This window comes from Gymnogyps californianus, chromosome 4, assembly GCF_018139145.2.
Source record: "Gymnogyps californianus isolate 813 chromosome 4, ASM1813914v2, whole genome shotgun sequence".
Lineage (NCBI taxonomy): Eukaryota > Metazoa > Chordata > Aves > Accipitriformes > Cathartidae > Gymnogyps > Gymnogyps californianus.
The window spans coordinates 79,665,766-79,682,436 of NC_059474.1; the positions used below are offsets into that span (position 1 = coordinate 79,665,766).

The following is a 16,671-nucleotide window of genomic DNA, read 5'->3' on the forward strand; positions in this document are numbered from 1 at the left end:
AGAAGCGGGGTGGGCGGGAGCCTGCGGGGCTGCGGCGGGACCGCGGGCAGCGATGAACCCGGGGGGCGGCCGGGGAGGGCGCGGGGAGGTACGGGGCGGCGGCGCCCGGGACTGGCCGGGGAACGGGAGGGAGCCCCTGAGGCCGGGCTCCGGGGGGCGCGGGCGGCGAGGTCGATGCGCGGCCCCCTCCAAAGCCCCGCCGGGGCTACCGGAGCGGCTGCTGCATGGGGCCGGCCGGCCGCCCCGCTCCCCGCCGCGCTCGGGAAGGCTGCGGCAGGTAGCCGCAAACGCCGCTGCCGGCCGCGCGGCGGGGGCTGCGCGCCTCTCCGCGCCCCGCTCGCCCTGCCCCCGCAGGCAGGGGAGCCGCGGGGAGGGCGGCAGGGGTGTGCGGCGTGAGGGATTAGTGGGACGCCGCGGCCCCGCCTTCCCCCTTCGCATCCCGGGCGCGATGAGAGGGGGAGATGGACCCGAGCCGGCGGGACTGGCACCATGACATTCGCCGGCTTCGTGGTGGCGCTGGTGATAGGGACGATCCCCGGAGCCCGCGGGCTGGGGCAGGTCTCCGCCAGCCTCCCGGCCGCCCGCCACCCGCAGCCACCGGCCCCGCCGCCGCCGCCCCCCGCCGGCTGCCCCGCCGCACCGCCCGCCGGGGGCTTCGCCGCCGCCCAGCGCCCCTGGCCACCGGCGGCGCCCGCCCTCCCGCGGCGGGGGACGGCGGGCCGGGCGCCGCGGGGCCGCCGCAGCTCCTGCGCACTGCCCGGCGGCGGCGGGCGGCCCGGGTGCGCCCCCGGGGGCGGCCGGGGCCGGGCGGAGCGGGGCCGCGCTGACTGCGAGCGAGGTGAGCGGGGCGGGGGCGCGGGGCCGGCGGGGAGGGGGCGAGCGGCCGCCGCCTGGGGCGCGGGCTGGCGGCGGAGCGGCGTTGCGGGAGGGTGCGCGGGGGGCTCTGCGGGACGGAGAGCCTTAGCCGGGCGGCGGCGTTCTCACGGTCCCGTACCCGGTTCCCCGTCGCTGGAGGGAACGGGGGGACGGACCCTTTTTGCCAAAGTGACAGCAAAAGCTCTTCTGAGAGGAAGGTTTAAACCTTTACATCCGCAGATGCATCGGAAGGACGAAGGTCCTACCTGGTTTTATTCCGACGCTATTTTAATACGAGGTAAATCGCGTTAAGAAGCTGTGCCGTCAGTGTTCAGTAGGCTCAGTTAGCCAAGACTGGCATTCCCCTTTTTGTAATCGGGCGCACTTCTCTGGGAAGCACTTGGTCTACAGAAGTTAAGTGGCAGAAGGAAAAGCAAAAGGATGCCTTGCTCTAAACGCGAACTGCTCACCTAGTATCTCTTTCTTTCTTCTTTTTTCCCCACATCTTGGGATAATGGGGTTTGCAAGTTAGCGCTGGTGCTTGAGGATATCTGTGAACCCAGCCAAGAGACCTGTGCTTCCCCCCCGCAACTCCTAACTAAACTCTCATTGACTTCAGTGTGTAAGGACCAAACAGCAATTTGAGCATTCAGCCCTTGAGCAGTTGATCAGCTTTACATTCCATCAGTGTTGGCGTTAGATATATTTATGTACAGTCTGGTTTTGAATGACTTCACATTTTCTCCTGCATCGCTCTGGTATTATCTCCTACCTAAATAAGAATTATGCCCTATCTATATCTGTACTAAAAATGATCAAGCATAATTGCTGCAACGAAAATAAAAATTCCCTTCTTTCTTGCCTGTCCTTTTACATATTTTGTAATATCACAAGGTCAGCAAGGAAGTTGATCATTAATATTATTATTAATAATTTTGTTCTTGTGGAAGTTGGTTTTGGGTTGGTTTTTTTTTTATTGATTTACTTTCAGACCGCTGAAGAGGATTGTTATCTTTCTCTTCCAACAATAGCCCTAGAAAGCGTGTGCAAATAAGATAATTTGAACAATGTGATAATTATACATATTGGTATAAAATATCACATGAAGAGCATATGGAGGCACCAAGGTCCATATTGATCATTTATGCATTTAAAAAAATGCAGCTTCCAAAGCTGTGTTCCAAGTCAAATGTTGTACTCCTTCAAGCAGATAGAATGGTGTTATGCATTACAGATGTTTCCCTGGAAAGAATACCAGGCAGCTGATGCCACGGAGGAGAAAACAGATAACTAGACACAGATGAAAAAAAAATCCAGAAGACTCCACGCTCTTTCACTGGTCTTAGTTTGGGAAAGGGTCCCACAGTTGTTTCTTTGATTTTGCCCATCATATTTATAGCTTTTTTCAGAATTCTTCAGTCTGGTTCCCAAAATACTTTGTGAGGACTTGGTCTAACATGTTACAGCGAAGAAGAACGCGGCATTGTATTGCTAAGAACCCAATCTTGCACTTACTGAAGTAAATTCCAGAATCCCTTGTAAGTTCAGCGTGAATGTGATTTAAGTAAAAAAAATGCCAAAAATACTACATGGTTTGGGTTTAGCTGTGTTTCTTCAATCTTTTCAGAATGCTGCTTTTTTTTTCCCAGAAAAAGGAAAGCCAGGTTAGCCCGTTAAGAGGGAGGAGATAGCTACTGAACAATAGCCAATACTTTCTCATTGAAAGGTCATCTGCTTCTATTGGACTCGGTGGTAAACTCTCAGTGACATCAACAGGGCAAATGTCTGTCCAAAAGCCTTCGTGGAGGCGATATGAAAGAATCAGGGAGTGTGTGAGATGGCTTAAGGTGGAACACGGAAATAAATCAAGCCTTTTGCCCAGAAATAAACATTATTATAACATTTGTCCTGAAGTATGTCCCTTTCCTACAAGAAGCAAAGAAATGCAAGTAAGGCAATGTTATGATGTAGTATATAGCTAGAGAAGGACAGACTATTCAGAGATAAACTCACTGCATCTGCTGCTTTAGTACATGGACTAAGGAAGTCCATACTCAGTTATTAGGCACCTGCAAAAACTAAATACAATACCATGTTCAAAGCCTTAACTGTAAATCTCCTGGCTTTTCTAGCTTAAATATTAAGACTTATCTGCAAAGTTAATTGGCTAAACTTTGTGCATGTATTTATATTAAACTGCTTTATATTTAAACAGTAACGATGACAAATTAAAAATAAAAGTGCCTTTGCAATTATACTATGTGGTACCAGTCTAAAATCAGTTTTATAGTTTAAAATAATAGATTTTGGTGTTTCATTTCCTTCCTTCTAAAATGAGATACATCTGGGTAATATTATTTATTCGTGCCTTGTAAGCAAGTAAACCAAATACAAATATATATAAATTATCATGATTAACCAAGGAAATCATAGAGGAAAATAAATGAGTATGAGAGTACTCTGTACACAGAGCCAACATAAGTCCAGCAGAATTTAATAGTTTAGTTACTGCTAATAACAACTTACCTGTCATGTAGTCATGCTTCAAAAAAGAGGCCTACCTCAGTACCTAGAAGCAACTGCTACCATACAATGTTTATGTGGCATATAGTTACAGTATTCTGCATGATATGTTGTTCATGCTATGTTGTTACATATCTAATTTAAAGGTCTTTGAGTAAAGTGGGTTAACTATTTTTCTTTATTTTACAAAGGGGAAACCATACAAGAGAGGATAAGTGTCTTTGCTAGAGGTCACACTAGCAATCAGTGGCAGAACTGGAAATAAAATACACATCTCCAGAATGGCCAGATTGTAGAGTCTTTCCATTGAAATTGCTTTTATCACAGGGTAATTCCACTAATGCAAATCAAATAATGCTTCACTAAACTTTTGTGAGAGAAGAATCTAGCCTCAGGCTCATAGTCTAAACACTAGATTATTCTCTCTACCTGTTATACTATGATCCAGGCAGTTGATGGAATGTCTTTTGGGGTTTTGGTTTTTTTAATAGCATAGGGTTAAAGAAAAAAAATATGATGAAAAATTAAACATGAATGTCTATATTTTCCTTCTAAGAAGCAGCTCTTCTGGAACCATTCTTTTTACAGCTGCACAGCATGAGACCCCTCATTTTCTACAGCTCTGTACCACATAAGACAACTGCAGTCCTTTAGAGCCCGTTACATTCCTAGTGCTTCAGTTTATTTTTTCAGACCCTTAAACCATTGATCGTTGACATGATGAATCTCACTGCTGCAGAGGAACCAACTCAGCACATTACACACTCAAGATATACAATATTTATGAAACTTCTAATACAAGGATCCTTGAGTATGCGATACTGCTATCTGCTAAAGTTCTCAAGATAGTTCTTAAAAAGTAGTTCTGATGGATGCACCCTTTTTTCGAGGTTAAAATACCATGAGAAAATAATTATAATTTTAGACTAAGAGCAGTGCTCAGGAAAGTGATGAACAACAGCATTCATTGATCGCAGTGAGTGTCATCCACAGTTTTGCTGAAGTCAACAGGATTAATTTGTTTGCTTTTAGCCAGGCCTGATCCTGGAAGGAAGGAAAAGTTTCCATTGATTTGAACTGGTGTTAGATTTGACCTATACTACAGGTAGCTTTTTACAAGTACCTCATGCAAACTGATGAATTAGTTTCATTCTGAAACAGGGATAGACTCTTTTATATGTATTATGAATCATCCACTAGTGTTCTGAAATACTATGGATTATAATGTGGTTACATGGCACATAGAGCACGTATCAATGGGAGACCCTCACACTTTATGTCAATTTGGACTTACCTAATTGACTCCAAGGCAACAGAGATGAATTATCAGTGCAGGGCCTTTCTGTGGCACTATCCCATGCTGGAATACCTTGAAAATGAAAGCAGAAATAAAAATATTTGTTGTTTTTACAGATTTCTAAAATTCAAAATACTACTTATGCTTTGCTTCGAATCTGCAATTTCAGAGCACCCAGCATCAGGGTGAAAGGCGTAGGCAACCTCTACTTCTGATCCCTCTTTTCCAAATCTACATTTACAGCCAAATTACAAACCTTTGGACACAGGTGTTTATGAAGAAACTACTGGCACACCTTTAGCCAACACCATAAACCTTACTGCTGCAGCACTTACACATACAGCAGAAGTGGAAGTAATTCCCATTCCATTTCCAATTCAGCCACACACAGTAACAATGCTTGTTCTCAGTGAAATGTAGAAAATAAAATAGGGTTTAAAGTTATCCAGCATCTCTGGATGTGAGAATGGTATAGGAAAAGGGGCCAAGCACAGGAGCACAATTCCTTTGAAGTTGTTCTGCTTTTTGGAGTTAATTAAAAGTTGGCTGAGAGGTTTTCCTCTCCCTTTTTTCCTGTGTGTCTCATCTTGAGCCTATATGGCAGGTGTTGCGGAGCAAGTCTCAGCAGCACCCACTGGATACACTTACTTCCTTGCATTTGCAAGTATAACTTAATCTCTTTTAAACAGTGATAGCAGATGGGAAAGACTCTGACTTGGGCAGATACCAGGGCAACTAAAATTACCAGACTGTATGTAAACAACATGAATTGACCGTCAGTAACCTCGGCTAGAACATAATTAGAAGAAACACATACATATTTTTTGAGTGTATATAAATGAAGGAGTTTCTGTCGAGATAGTAGATTTGGATTCTTCAATATAGGGCTGAATTAAGTCCATTGTAAGACCACAGTATGTGTCCTAGAGCTGCCTAGTAGGCCCGCTCTGTGGTCCTGTGCCCTTGTTTTTAAGTCTCGTGAGGTCAGTTCACCTCTCCTCATCCTTCCTTTTCCTGACCAGTGCTGAGGTGGGCATTGAGAACCACGGGCAGGATCCCTGTACTCATGTTGCCTGCTGGGGAGCTTGGTGTTGAGGCAGTGAAGGTTTGATAAGCACTTTAAGCAGAGGCTTGACACCGTATTGAGTTGGTGGAGAGGGGAGAGAGTGTGAGTTTCTCAGAGCATTGCATAAAAGCCAGAGTAGATATTACAGCATTAGCTCTACTCCCAACATGTTTAGTTTTCTTCAGCAACTAAAAGAGCTGAAAACTTATAGCTTAAAAAATTGAGATGCTACCGTATCTACAACTCCAGAAACCTAGAGCCTCCAAAGCACACACTTAAGCCAGACCTGTTTTCTAAGAAGTAATTCAGATGCTCTTCTCCAGAGCTTCTAGTGCCCTAGGGAGCACAGAAGGAAGCCCCTTGGGCACACATGTTGAGGTGCAGTATGGGCTTGAGGTGTTAAAATGTAACAGTGCAAGACTTAACCAGTTGTCATGGTTTAAGAATTAACCAGTACCCTTTAAATCACGCTAAATATTAGTTTTCTTGCTGCCTATGAAGTGAAATAGCGTTGCCTGGTCATTTTAACAATGCAAACACTGATTATCTTGCAATTAAGATATTAACACATTCTTAATTACAAGGACTGAATCATGAGTAATAAATAGATACTTGGTATAAACAAGCATAACTTGGTATAAACAGCATGAACATACATGATGGCAGATAAGGTTGGTCATCTTGCAATTCCCTATGATCAATTCACACATGAAACACAGATCTGTGTTTCATTATGAAGTAAGAGTTTTATGTATTAGAAAGAAAAAATAAGCTACTGAAATGAAAGTCTGTATTTTAAAGTTCTGTTATGTTGTAGGAGGTATCCATGTTACTGTAACTAATGTATCTCTTGATCTAGTAAAATAACTACCAGGCATCTGAATACCGCAACATTTTGAGTAAACAGAGAAATAATTTTCTCATTAGTGCACTCTTGCTCTTTGATTTGTTTGTTACATAATTATGACTCATCATATGATATAGGTTGATACTTCAAAGTGCATTTGAAACAAAAAATACTCTATCATTTTACTCTTGTTGGATACAGTGCTGAAATACTGAGCTAGAAACACTTAGACTGGACTTAGAAAAACACGTTAGTGATATTAACCTTTCAGAGGGTTTTCAATTCTGACTTTTCTTTAAAAAAAATGGTTTTACTTATTGTATTGCTTGAGGAGAGAATGCTGGATTTTGCCCTGGATGGTTTAGATTAATCATAGCTGTAGATATCAATAGTGTCCTCTGAGGAGAGCAGTGAGTCAATGCAACCAGCATGTTAGAATTATTATACCATACATTTGGTTAACTTTATTAAACAGCAGGCATAATAAAAGGTTTAATATTAGTTACATGTAAAAATAGGTTTTTTTATTTTTTTTTAGGTTAACTTATCAGGTGAAAATCAAGAATATTTTAAATTTGTTACAAAATTACCTTTAACAATCATCTTGTGTGTTTTCTCTTCTAATGATAGAAGCTGGTTCTTTATCGTATTTTCTTGTGAGATGAACAAAGATCTGTTATGAATGCTACTACCCTTCATAAAACATTGGTGTTCCTATACACAGCTGTAAATCTACAGGAAAAAGGCAAATCAAAATATTTTGTTGAGATATTAGATGAATTTTTAAAAAGTCCCTCATTCATTGTTTTAATCTATGTCTTTTCCCACAGGCACATGGAAATAAGACACTGTCCCTTCCAGTCATTTTCCCTTCCTTACCAGCTGATACCAGTAGTGTGTTTTCCCACTTCAACAGGGACCAGACATCACCCAGGGTTCTTTAGGGGAGTGGGTGGCGAGGGAAAGGCTGTTCTCTTTGTTTAATGGTATGTGTCCACAGTGAAAACCCTGTGCTTTTCAAACTTCTTTCCTGAGGCTTCTACCGGAGATGCAAAGGATTTCGGATTTCTTCCATTTTTAAATGTTGGGAAAAGTGTTTCTGATGTGCAGAAGTTATCTCTTGTGCTATCTTTTGCTCTGTGTACATGAATAAATTCTTCCACTGTTGTCATTGGGAATTCTGTAAATACAGAAAGAGGAGTGAGCCAAATTCTGCCATGGAGACCTTAGAAGAGAATATTATTCTTCAAGTACTCCCTCATTCAAATATTTGAATAGAAATATTGTGTAATGTGTACTCAGGAAACACTGTATTGATTTCAATAGGTGTCATGCAGGACTGTAAGCAATCATGTACAAAAATAAACTTATTTTTGGAGATGACATCTTCAAAATTGCTTTCTGGTATGTCAGGAATCACTTTGCTATGACTGTAGTTGATGTTTCAAGTGAAAATAATAGTCTATACAGAAGTCTGGTAAAGAGCAGAAATAAACAAAATTCCAGACTGTATATGACAGAAAAACACAAAGAGAAAAATTATAAAGACAGATAAACAATGTGCAACATGTCTACAGTATTGTTATAATTAACTTATTAATAATCCTCTGTTCGGAATGATAGCTCACTGTAACATTAGTTGCATAAATTTTGTTTGTAATTTACTGCACAGTAAGTTACTGCTGAGAAAGTAAATAGGAGGCAGAAAGCAACACACAAAACCAAGTCTGAGGTTAATTAATTCCTCGAGTTATTTGGCAGTCGTTTGGCTTCGTGGTTTTACAAAATATACTGAACTAAATTAAAACCAGGACACAATCTGAGCGAAAGCTGAGAAGAAAAAGTGGATCTACTTATTATGATGATGATGATGTATACATACATGAACACATACACAGTGAGATGCAGGCACAAACATTGACTATTTTCTCCCATTGCTAAAAACCCTGCGAACTGGATGATGGTGTAGCTTCTGATTTTAAGTAGATCACAGAACAGAGGCAGATGGATTAACTGAGATTTCAGGCAATACTAATGCATACAATTAGGCTATGTTTGATAATTTAACAGAAATGTATTCTTGTTGAATTACTGCTCTGTTATGACTCTCTGTTCTGCTTCTGTAGAGTTATACCTATGACCAGCTTTTTCCCGCCTTTGCCAGTGGCACTTGGCTACCTTCAACAGCAGATGCATCTGGCATTTCCAGTAAAACTACTGTAATAAAAAAATGCAAAATCTGTCCATTTTGTTGGATTTCTGTGTTCTGTAGCTCTCAAGAAGCAGACTTTTTTTTTCCACTTCTTTTAGATGATTCCTCATGGTTTTAGCTTGTTTTGTCTAAGAATTTGGTAAAGACCTCTCATGAATTAATAGAACTACATCCAATGTTTTTCTGTCTGAGAACAAGTATGAACAAATGCATTCTTTGGCTAAAATAAACTGCTGACATCCATGACGTGCATAATGTTACATGGGTCAGAGCAAAAGCTATGCAATCCATGTGGTAGTTTTCTGATTCCCTTAAGCTGGATGGAATTATGTGGAAGATAGAAGTATAGCACTCATATATATATATATATATATATATACACATACATACACTTTTTGGTCATTTGGGTAGAGGTAACTACATTTAAATAATTATGTGTAGTCTATACATACTTTTTTTTTGTTAGATCTTTAACTAAGTTGTAGCATCAGAAGGATCAGAAATGTGATGTAATTTCAGTATAAGAAGCAAAATGTTTTCCTCATGTAAAAAAATAAAGTTATCTCCTTTTGTATATCACTGTATAAGAATGTTAGATGTGCCAGGGTGCTTCTTAGAAGCAGCTCACCCAAAGAGCACAAAGATGGTAATACATGAAACAGGAACTCTCTCTGCAGAGGGAAAATCAGGTTTGGAGTCTTTTGTGTGGGATACATTAATTCAGCAATGGAATATCTTGGAGGCTTAATTTTTTAATTTTTTTGTTTTTTTAACTAGGGTCAGTGAGACTCCAGGGTGGCAAGAATGAGTTTGAAGGTACAGTGGAGGTTTATTTGAATGGAATCTGGGGAACAATCTGTGGGAGCCATTGGGACAATAATGATGCAACAGTCATATGTCGACAGCTTGCACTTGGGTAAGTTTCAGTCTGAGTAAAAATCAATCAATTTATTTTAATGATGTTTCATTAAAGGACAAATCTATTTTGCAAATCCTGAGGGATTTTTGTGTTTGATTGTTTTTTCTGTTTGAAAGTTGTTGAATGTTGAAGTTGTTCTTCCCAGAATCCTTCACTTCCTTCAATTGCATTGTGCTTCAAAGAGGTTGCTGTGAGAATCAGTATTTCACTTGAAAGCTGCATATGGGATCTGGAGAGGAGCAGACCAGGATAGATGCTTTGCTTTCAAAGTGAAAAGTGTGAACAGGTCAGAAAAGCTTAGGGCGAACAAAAACTGCTTTACGAGACATCTGGGAGATGAACACAAGGGCAGAAATATGGGGTCTGATCCTGATCTCACTTACGTAAGTGTCAATTAAGAACAGCTCCAGTGAGGTTACTGAATCTATAAAAAATTAAATGTGGCCAGAATTAGACTCTACATGGGCTCCTAATCATAGGAAAATTCCTGGTTCTCAGGAGCATGGGGTTACCCTGGTAATCATCCATTCTATCCTGCCAAAAAACATCTGGGACTCATCCTAGGTTTTTGGAAAATGTAGTATTTTTGTTGTGCACATCTTCATCTAGCTAGATAATCTGTATGGTTTACTTTCAGAGTTGCACATTGATAACAAAACCAGACAAGTTTTGCAGCTTTACATTTTCATGGAAACATTTTACAGAGTTATAGTAATATTGGACAGATTGAAAGTCCCTGCATTGTCCTCATTGACTGCTACTTCCCACTGCTGTCAGAATGGAGTTAATCAACAGGACCCTTTAACATAATTTGGTCATTAAACTCTAGATAATGCCTATAGTGATACTGCAATTGCAATAGTAAGATGAAACTGAGGTAAGGAAGAAAATGTCCATACCGAAAGGGAGTTTTAAAAATAAAATGCAATTTCAGCTTCTAAAAAAATCAATGCTGTTCAAGTTAGCAACCAAATTACTTGAATATCCCCCCTTAGCACCCCATTCAGTTTGCACGTTCTCAATAAGCCACAAAGTATGGCTGGCTTGATTGCCTTTCTAACATTTCCTTGAGTCACATACCAAAGTAGTCATTTTGTTTGCTACAAGCAGTAAGGGGCTTTTATAGCATACTTGCACTGTGACATTCCTAATGATTTTTCCACTTTTTAAGACTGCTAGCCAGAACTAAATCTAAGCTGTTTTATAATGTTCAATACTAATCTGGACACACCATGCCAACTTATAAAAATATGAGGATTAGTGAGATAAAAGTTCAGCCATCTGGAGGCCGTGATTTTGCTTATGACTTCAGCTGTCCACATGCAACGTCTCCTTTCCTCATTTTCATGTACGTTCTTTTTGCCTTCCATACCCTAAACATTTCAGTTGAACAAGATTGCTATTAGCAAAAGTAGTTCAGTGATATGGGTGAATGGTTTGGTCTTTTCAACAGAAATGGCTTAAATCTGAATCCAGGCCAAAAAGCCTCAAGCAAACAGTAGTTGAAAGTTTCTGTTATCATGAGTGTTTGGCAGAAATTTGGATCTATGTACTGCAAGGTGAACCCACTAGGTATTATCAGTGCTTTTCAGGTGCTTCCATCTATCTGTTCCTTTGATTTTACAATATTTGGGCTTTGTTTTTAATTTAATTTTGTTGGGCATTATATGGAAGAAAAAATGGCTGAATAATTGTCGCTGTAGATTCAGTATGGGAAAGAGAGGAAGCTGTTTATAAATGTTCGGATGGCTGGGAATGGCTGAATAGAGAACAAAGGACACGGGCCTGATCTAATGGAGTATGAGGTGATTTCACTGCCCAATGGTAACAACCATATTATATGACGTGTATGGGCAGAGCACTGGTATGTTTTAATGGAGTAAAGGAGAGGATAAGGGTGAAAGGCCCATTAGCATTACCTCTCCTGGAAGTATAACTGCAGTGGGATGGTACTGTAGATTCACCTATGGACTGTGGACTCCGTGTTGATTTTTGTAGTTAAGAACCGGGAGAACAGGAATGTAGCTGGCCCTGCAGCAACACAGGCCATTGTACTAAAATATCCCACAACAAAATGGTGAGAACTGGGTCACATCTGTTACTTTTCTTTGTGCAGAAGACAATGCTGAACTGTATGAAAATGTGATGAATTTACACTGCTGAAGAAAGCCCTTTCTTTTCTACTCCAAGATTTATATATGAGAAAATGTTCCACTTCCCGTCCTCCCACTCTAACGTTCTATCCTGATTATTCTTCTTACAGTGAAAAAGGTACAGCAAAACACATACCATTTTCTGGACTGGGCCTTATTCCTGTTTATTGGAGTGAAGTGCGTTGTCGCGGTGATGAAGAAAACATACTGTTATGTGAAAAAGACATCTGGCAGGATGGAACATGTCCTCAAAAAATGGCAGCTGCTGTCACATGTAGCTCTTCCCTGGGTAAAAAAAATACATATGGTTTGGTTAACTCCTTACCTTATTTAAATAGAAGTAGTAATAATTACTCATTATTAAATTAGAAAAAAATATTAAGACTTCTTGGAACAGGAAATTAAACAGATTGAATCATCGCATCATTAACTCTTTCAAATCCCTCTATGCTGTGCAAGCAGCAACTAGCTGAACCAGTTTTTACCTTTCCATAATCAACAAGCAAATTACTGCTTTGAGCTGTAGGTTGTGAGAAAGGGTGAAGCAGCAAGAATCTCTGGCTGTAAAAGTAGGATTGGTTCCCTCCACATTTTTTTAAAACATGTTTTTAAAAATTATTATTAATTTATTTGTCTACTCAGAGGTTGTCTTTGGTAGCTACAAATGCTACATGTCAATTTGTTAGCTTTTCTTGAACAGCAGGGAGGAGCAGCAATTTCACAAACAGGCTATGCCTTCTCCTTCGGTACAGAAGTGTTGGGATGACATTCCTTACTGTGAACATAGATGACATCGCACAAGGAACTGCAAAGTTTTTGCCCTATTCTGTGTACATTTAAAACAGGTCCAAGTCTTCCTAGCTGAAGATTGCTACCTCACACATCACTCACACAAGTCAAAATGATATTGTTAGGAAAAAAAGTATTATTAACATTTTTAAGATAGTTCAGATTATTTTAATCAATGTGCTAAACAGCAACTAAATGGGCAATTATGCCATCAGATATAAGATATTGCTGACCTCGAGGAAGGCTAGGCTGGCAGTGCTGAGGAGCTGGCAATGGCAATCTCTTCAGTTGTAACCAAAACATGTATGGCTGCAGCCAGCTCTGTCCTGCCCTTCCTCTCCTACTTACATTCCTATCCAAAGGGAGATGCATTTTTGTCCTAAAGCTCCACTATTCATGAGGAATATTTTGATAAATGACTTTTCAAAAATCATTTTGGTCTTAATTTAGAAAACTGTAGTGTAGAGGGAAGGGAAAATCTTTTTAAGCTAGGAGACAAGTTGAAGGACCAAAGCAAGAGAAATAGTTTTGCCTAAAGAAACTGAAAACTATAAATTTGCAAATTATACTTTTAGATCATAAGGTTTTCCTTCTGTTTATGGACATTTTCACCAGAAAACTTTGGTTTGCTTAGATAAATTTATTAAAGGACTGTTTCAATATGCTGAAAGGAAGTTTATCAGTAATTTAGAGTCCAGGATATCTGAAATGAATTAAATTGATCCTGAGTTTCAGCAGACTAGATGCAGCTTTCACATTCTGCAGGTTCTATCGCAACTAGCCTTTTTAAATAATTACAAAAAACCAGATTTTATACCAGTGAAATAGTAAGATGAATTGGAGAAATGCCCTCAATTTTCTTTTTTTTAAGCCAAGAAATAAATGAAATAGTAGCATTAATTGGTTGGAAGGCCTACACAAAAATTAATCACAATTTAAATCATTCAGATGTTGGATATGGTGAAACTTTAAAATAACCTTTTAAATACTAGAGTGATTTTTTTTTTTTTTAATGGTTTTAAGCTCTTTCCATTATTATAGCTTTATGCAGAAGTGATGCTTTCAAGACAATTTCTTGCTGGACCAGAAAAGGGCTAATGATTTGAAAAGACCAAAAATCAAACCGTATCTCAGAAACAGGAAGGGAATAATACTTGCACAATTAAAGTGAGACTCCACAGTCAATGAGATTTCACTGCTCTGACTGGAGTTACCAAAGGAATGAGAAAACATGAGGATATTTCTGCTTCTGTGGCAATGAAAGAATTTTTGCCTCTTACTTCAGATTTTACGCTCTGGGACCAAGCCTGTACAGAGCCAATTTTACTCTTACTGGTAGAAATGGGGCTCTACTGACTGATTGTAGTATTTGGCCTTACAGCCCTAAGTATCTGTGAACACTTTCACACTTAAGTAACTCAAGATCAGTATGGTTACTTGTCTGTGTAATATTCTTCAGCTACTGAGAGTGGAGCTTAGGGGAACTCATTTCTGAGAAGTTTAATTTCAGGTTATCCATCTAACTAGAAAAAATAAAGTGTGGTTCTTGAGTGATGTCAGAGAAACCATTAAGCCATCTTCTTTTTTCTTTACTATCAGGATAACATTTTGGGAAAGAAATGACCTTTTTCTATATTCTATGTTTGATCACAGCCCCTGTCTTTACTCCGATCCGGCTGGCTGGCGGGAACAACGCTCACGAAGGAAGAGTAGAAGTCTACCATGCTGGCCAGTGGGGGACTGTCTGCGATGATCAGTGGGATGATGCAGATGCTGAAGTTGTCTGTCGGCAGCTTGGCCTTGGGTTTGTTTTTCTACATATTTTCCACTCCAGCAGCAAAGCAGGAGATACATAGTCAGATACTATGTCAGGAGTATCAGCAGGAGTTAGTCAGATACATAGCTTGGAGTTGTCAAAAGATGCTCCTTTAAAATTGCACTAATACTTTGAAGCAGTAATTGAGTTTATTTATAGAAGGTCCGGGTACAGCGCCATTACTTTCAATTCCCTGGAACTTTGATTTATAGGATCCAGTTTTCAGTGTCATATGATAGGGGCAATTTTGTCTGGAGGACAGACAAAGGATGTGTCTCAGAATAAATGCTGACTTTTTAGTGAAAACTCACTACAATTTCACTAAAGTTTCAATCAAAAACCGTAGGTGAAGAAAAGGAAGTTGCTTTGACTGTTAAAATCCTTACATCCATTTTACTGAAGAGTCTAACAGCCTCCTTGATTTGAAGTAAGAACACTGCTTTGTCAGAGAGGATATGTTTTTTGGCATGCCTGTGAGAATCTCTCAAGATTTAAGTCACGAGTCTCTGAAGACTGTCAGTTTGCATATACTGAGTAGAGATCTGTTTGAAGTTTTGACAGTTTAGCTTGTCAGTGATTCTCTCTGAACTAAGCATGTTCCATAATATAGTCACAGCAGCAGAATAGGATTTTCTTGCTCCTCTTCTGAACAGCCAGGGGTGATTTTGATACCACACAGAAGATAAGTATTCGGTATTTGAGGAAAGATGCTGTGGAAGTGGGAGGCAAAGAGGAGAACTGCGGGATCAGAGAGGAAGGAGCTGGGCACAATTGGGATGAAAGGCCAGATGTATTGAAGAGGGAAAGAACTAGGAGCAAGATGCAGAGCAGATACTAAGATGTAAACCCAAGGAGGAGAAGGGGATTATGTCTGAGACAGACTGGATGAGAACTAAGCAGGTCAGTGCAGAGGAGACTGGAACAGAACTCGCCTGTTCAACCCTGCTGGGATTATGATGAATTAAAAGAAGTGGCATTGAAGGTAGCAAGCTTTGTGGCATTAATGGGTGGCCCCCAGAGTGTACTTGTTTTGTAATGTGAAACTGAGGCCTTGGACTGCTGGTGCCATCCAAATTAGCTCAAAAAAGCTTCTCGATGTCCTGGTGAGCCATGTGGGAATCAACATGCTCCTCTGACATCAGATTTTCATTTTTCCCCAGTTTATTTTATGCTATATTTCTATATTCCTGTACATTTTCCATTGGGAATATCTAATAGAAAGCCTATCTTCTTACAGGCTTTTTCTGCTTTTGAATTGGGCCACTATTAGTAAGTTTGGGGAGTTACTAAGCTATGCTTTACATTTCTGTATACTAGTGACAAAAGTCATGCTCTTAACTTGCCTCCTTACTGATTACACTAAAACATTTGATTACTTATATTTAATGTTCAGAAACTGCAGTTCCGAGATGCTTCTAATCTGATTTGTTTTTCCAAGTAAATAAATTGTATTAAGATGGTGCTAAGTCTTTTTGAAATACGTCTAGAGATTTGCAGAATTTCTCAAGTAATCAAGATGTCTTGACAAATGTGCTCATTAATGTGAAGTGAAATTTTACCAACAGTGGCAGCAGACCAGTTATGAAGTAATAAAAATAATCTAAATTTGCATACTGTTAATCCGTCTGGAAACGTGCCACAAATTGTAAAAGTAAAGCATCTCAGTAAGTAGCTTCCCACACCCTTTCAATTTTCTGTAGCACTCCTATAAAACTTCAGAATATTAATCTACCATTAATAGGGGAAAAATAATGATAATTTATTGTATTATTTGGTTTCATAAATTCTTCCTGCTTGATACAAATTGTCCTTGTTATAGTTATGGGATGTGTTGTCTCTGCTTTATTGGAACTCCAGAGAATCTTACTAGATTACGGTATAATTTGTTTTCAACATTCAGAGTAGTCAAGCATTATTCTCTTTGATTTCAGCCAGCTTCTTAATGAATAAAGACTTTTTTTCCTAACGTTTTCTATACATTTGTACCAGCATCAGAATTTAAAAAAATAGAAGAAACAGAAGATATGTACGAGAATTTTCTTTTTGTGTAAAGTTTGTATATATACAAATACTACTCAATAAACTTCAATGAAGAGAACTTATCTTATACATGTAAATGTTTGTCCTGGTTTCGGCTAGGACAGAGTTAATCCAAAGTACAATCATCTTAAAAACTACCAGTAAACCAGGCTTT

The 16,671-nt window shown here is 39.9% G+C and overlaps 1 protein-coding gene across 1 annotated transcript in view; it reads left to right on the forward strand.

Moving 5' to 3' along the window:
* The first annotated feature begins 489 nt into the window (after positions 1-489).
* PRSS12 (serine protease 12) overlaps positions 490-16,671 on the forward strand; it is a 44,232-nt gene continuing 28,050 nt past the window's right edge. The window contains exons 1-4 of the mRNA XM_050895907.1: positions 490-838; positions 9,578-9,716; positions 11,983-12,161; positions 14,315-14,465. Coding sequence (XP_050751864.1) covers positions 490-838; positions 9,578-9,716; positions 11,983-12,161; positions 14,315-14,465 — 818 coding nt within the window. The remainder of the gene's footprint in view (positions 839-9,577; positions 9,717-11,982; positions 12,162-14,314; positions 14,466-16,671) is intronic.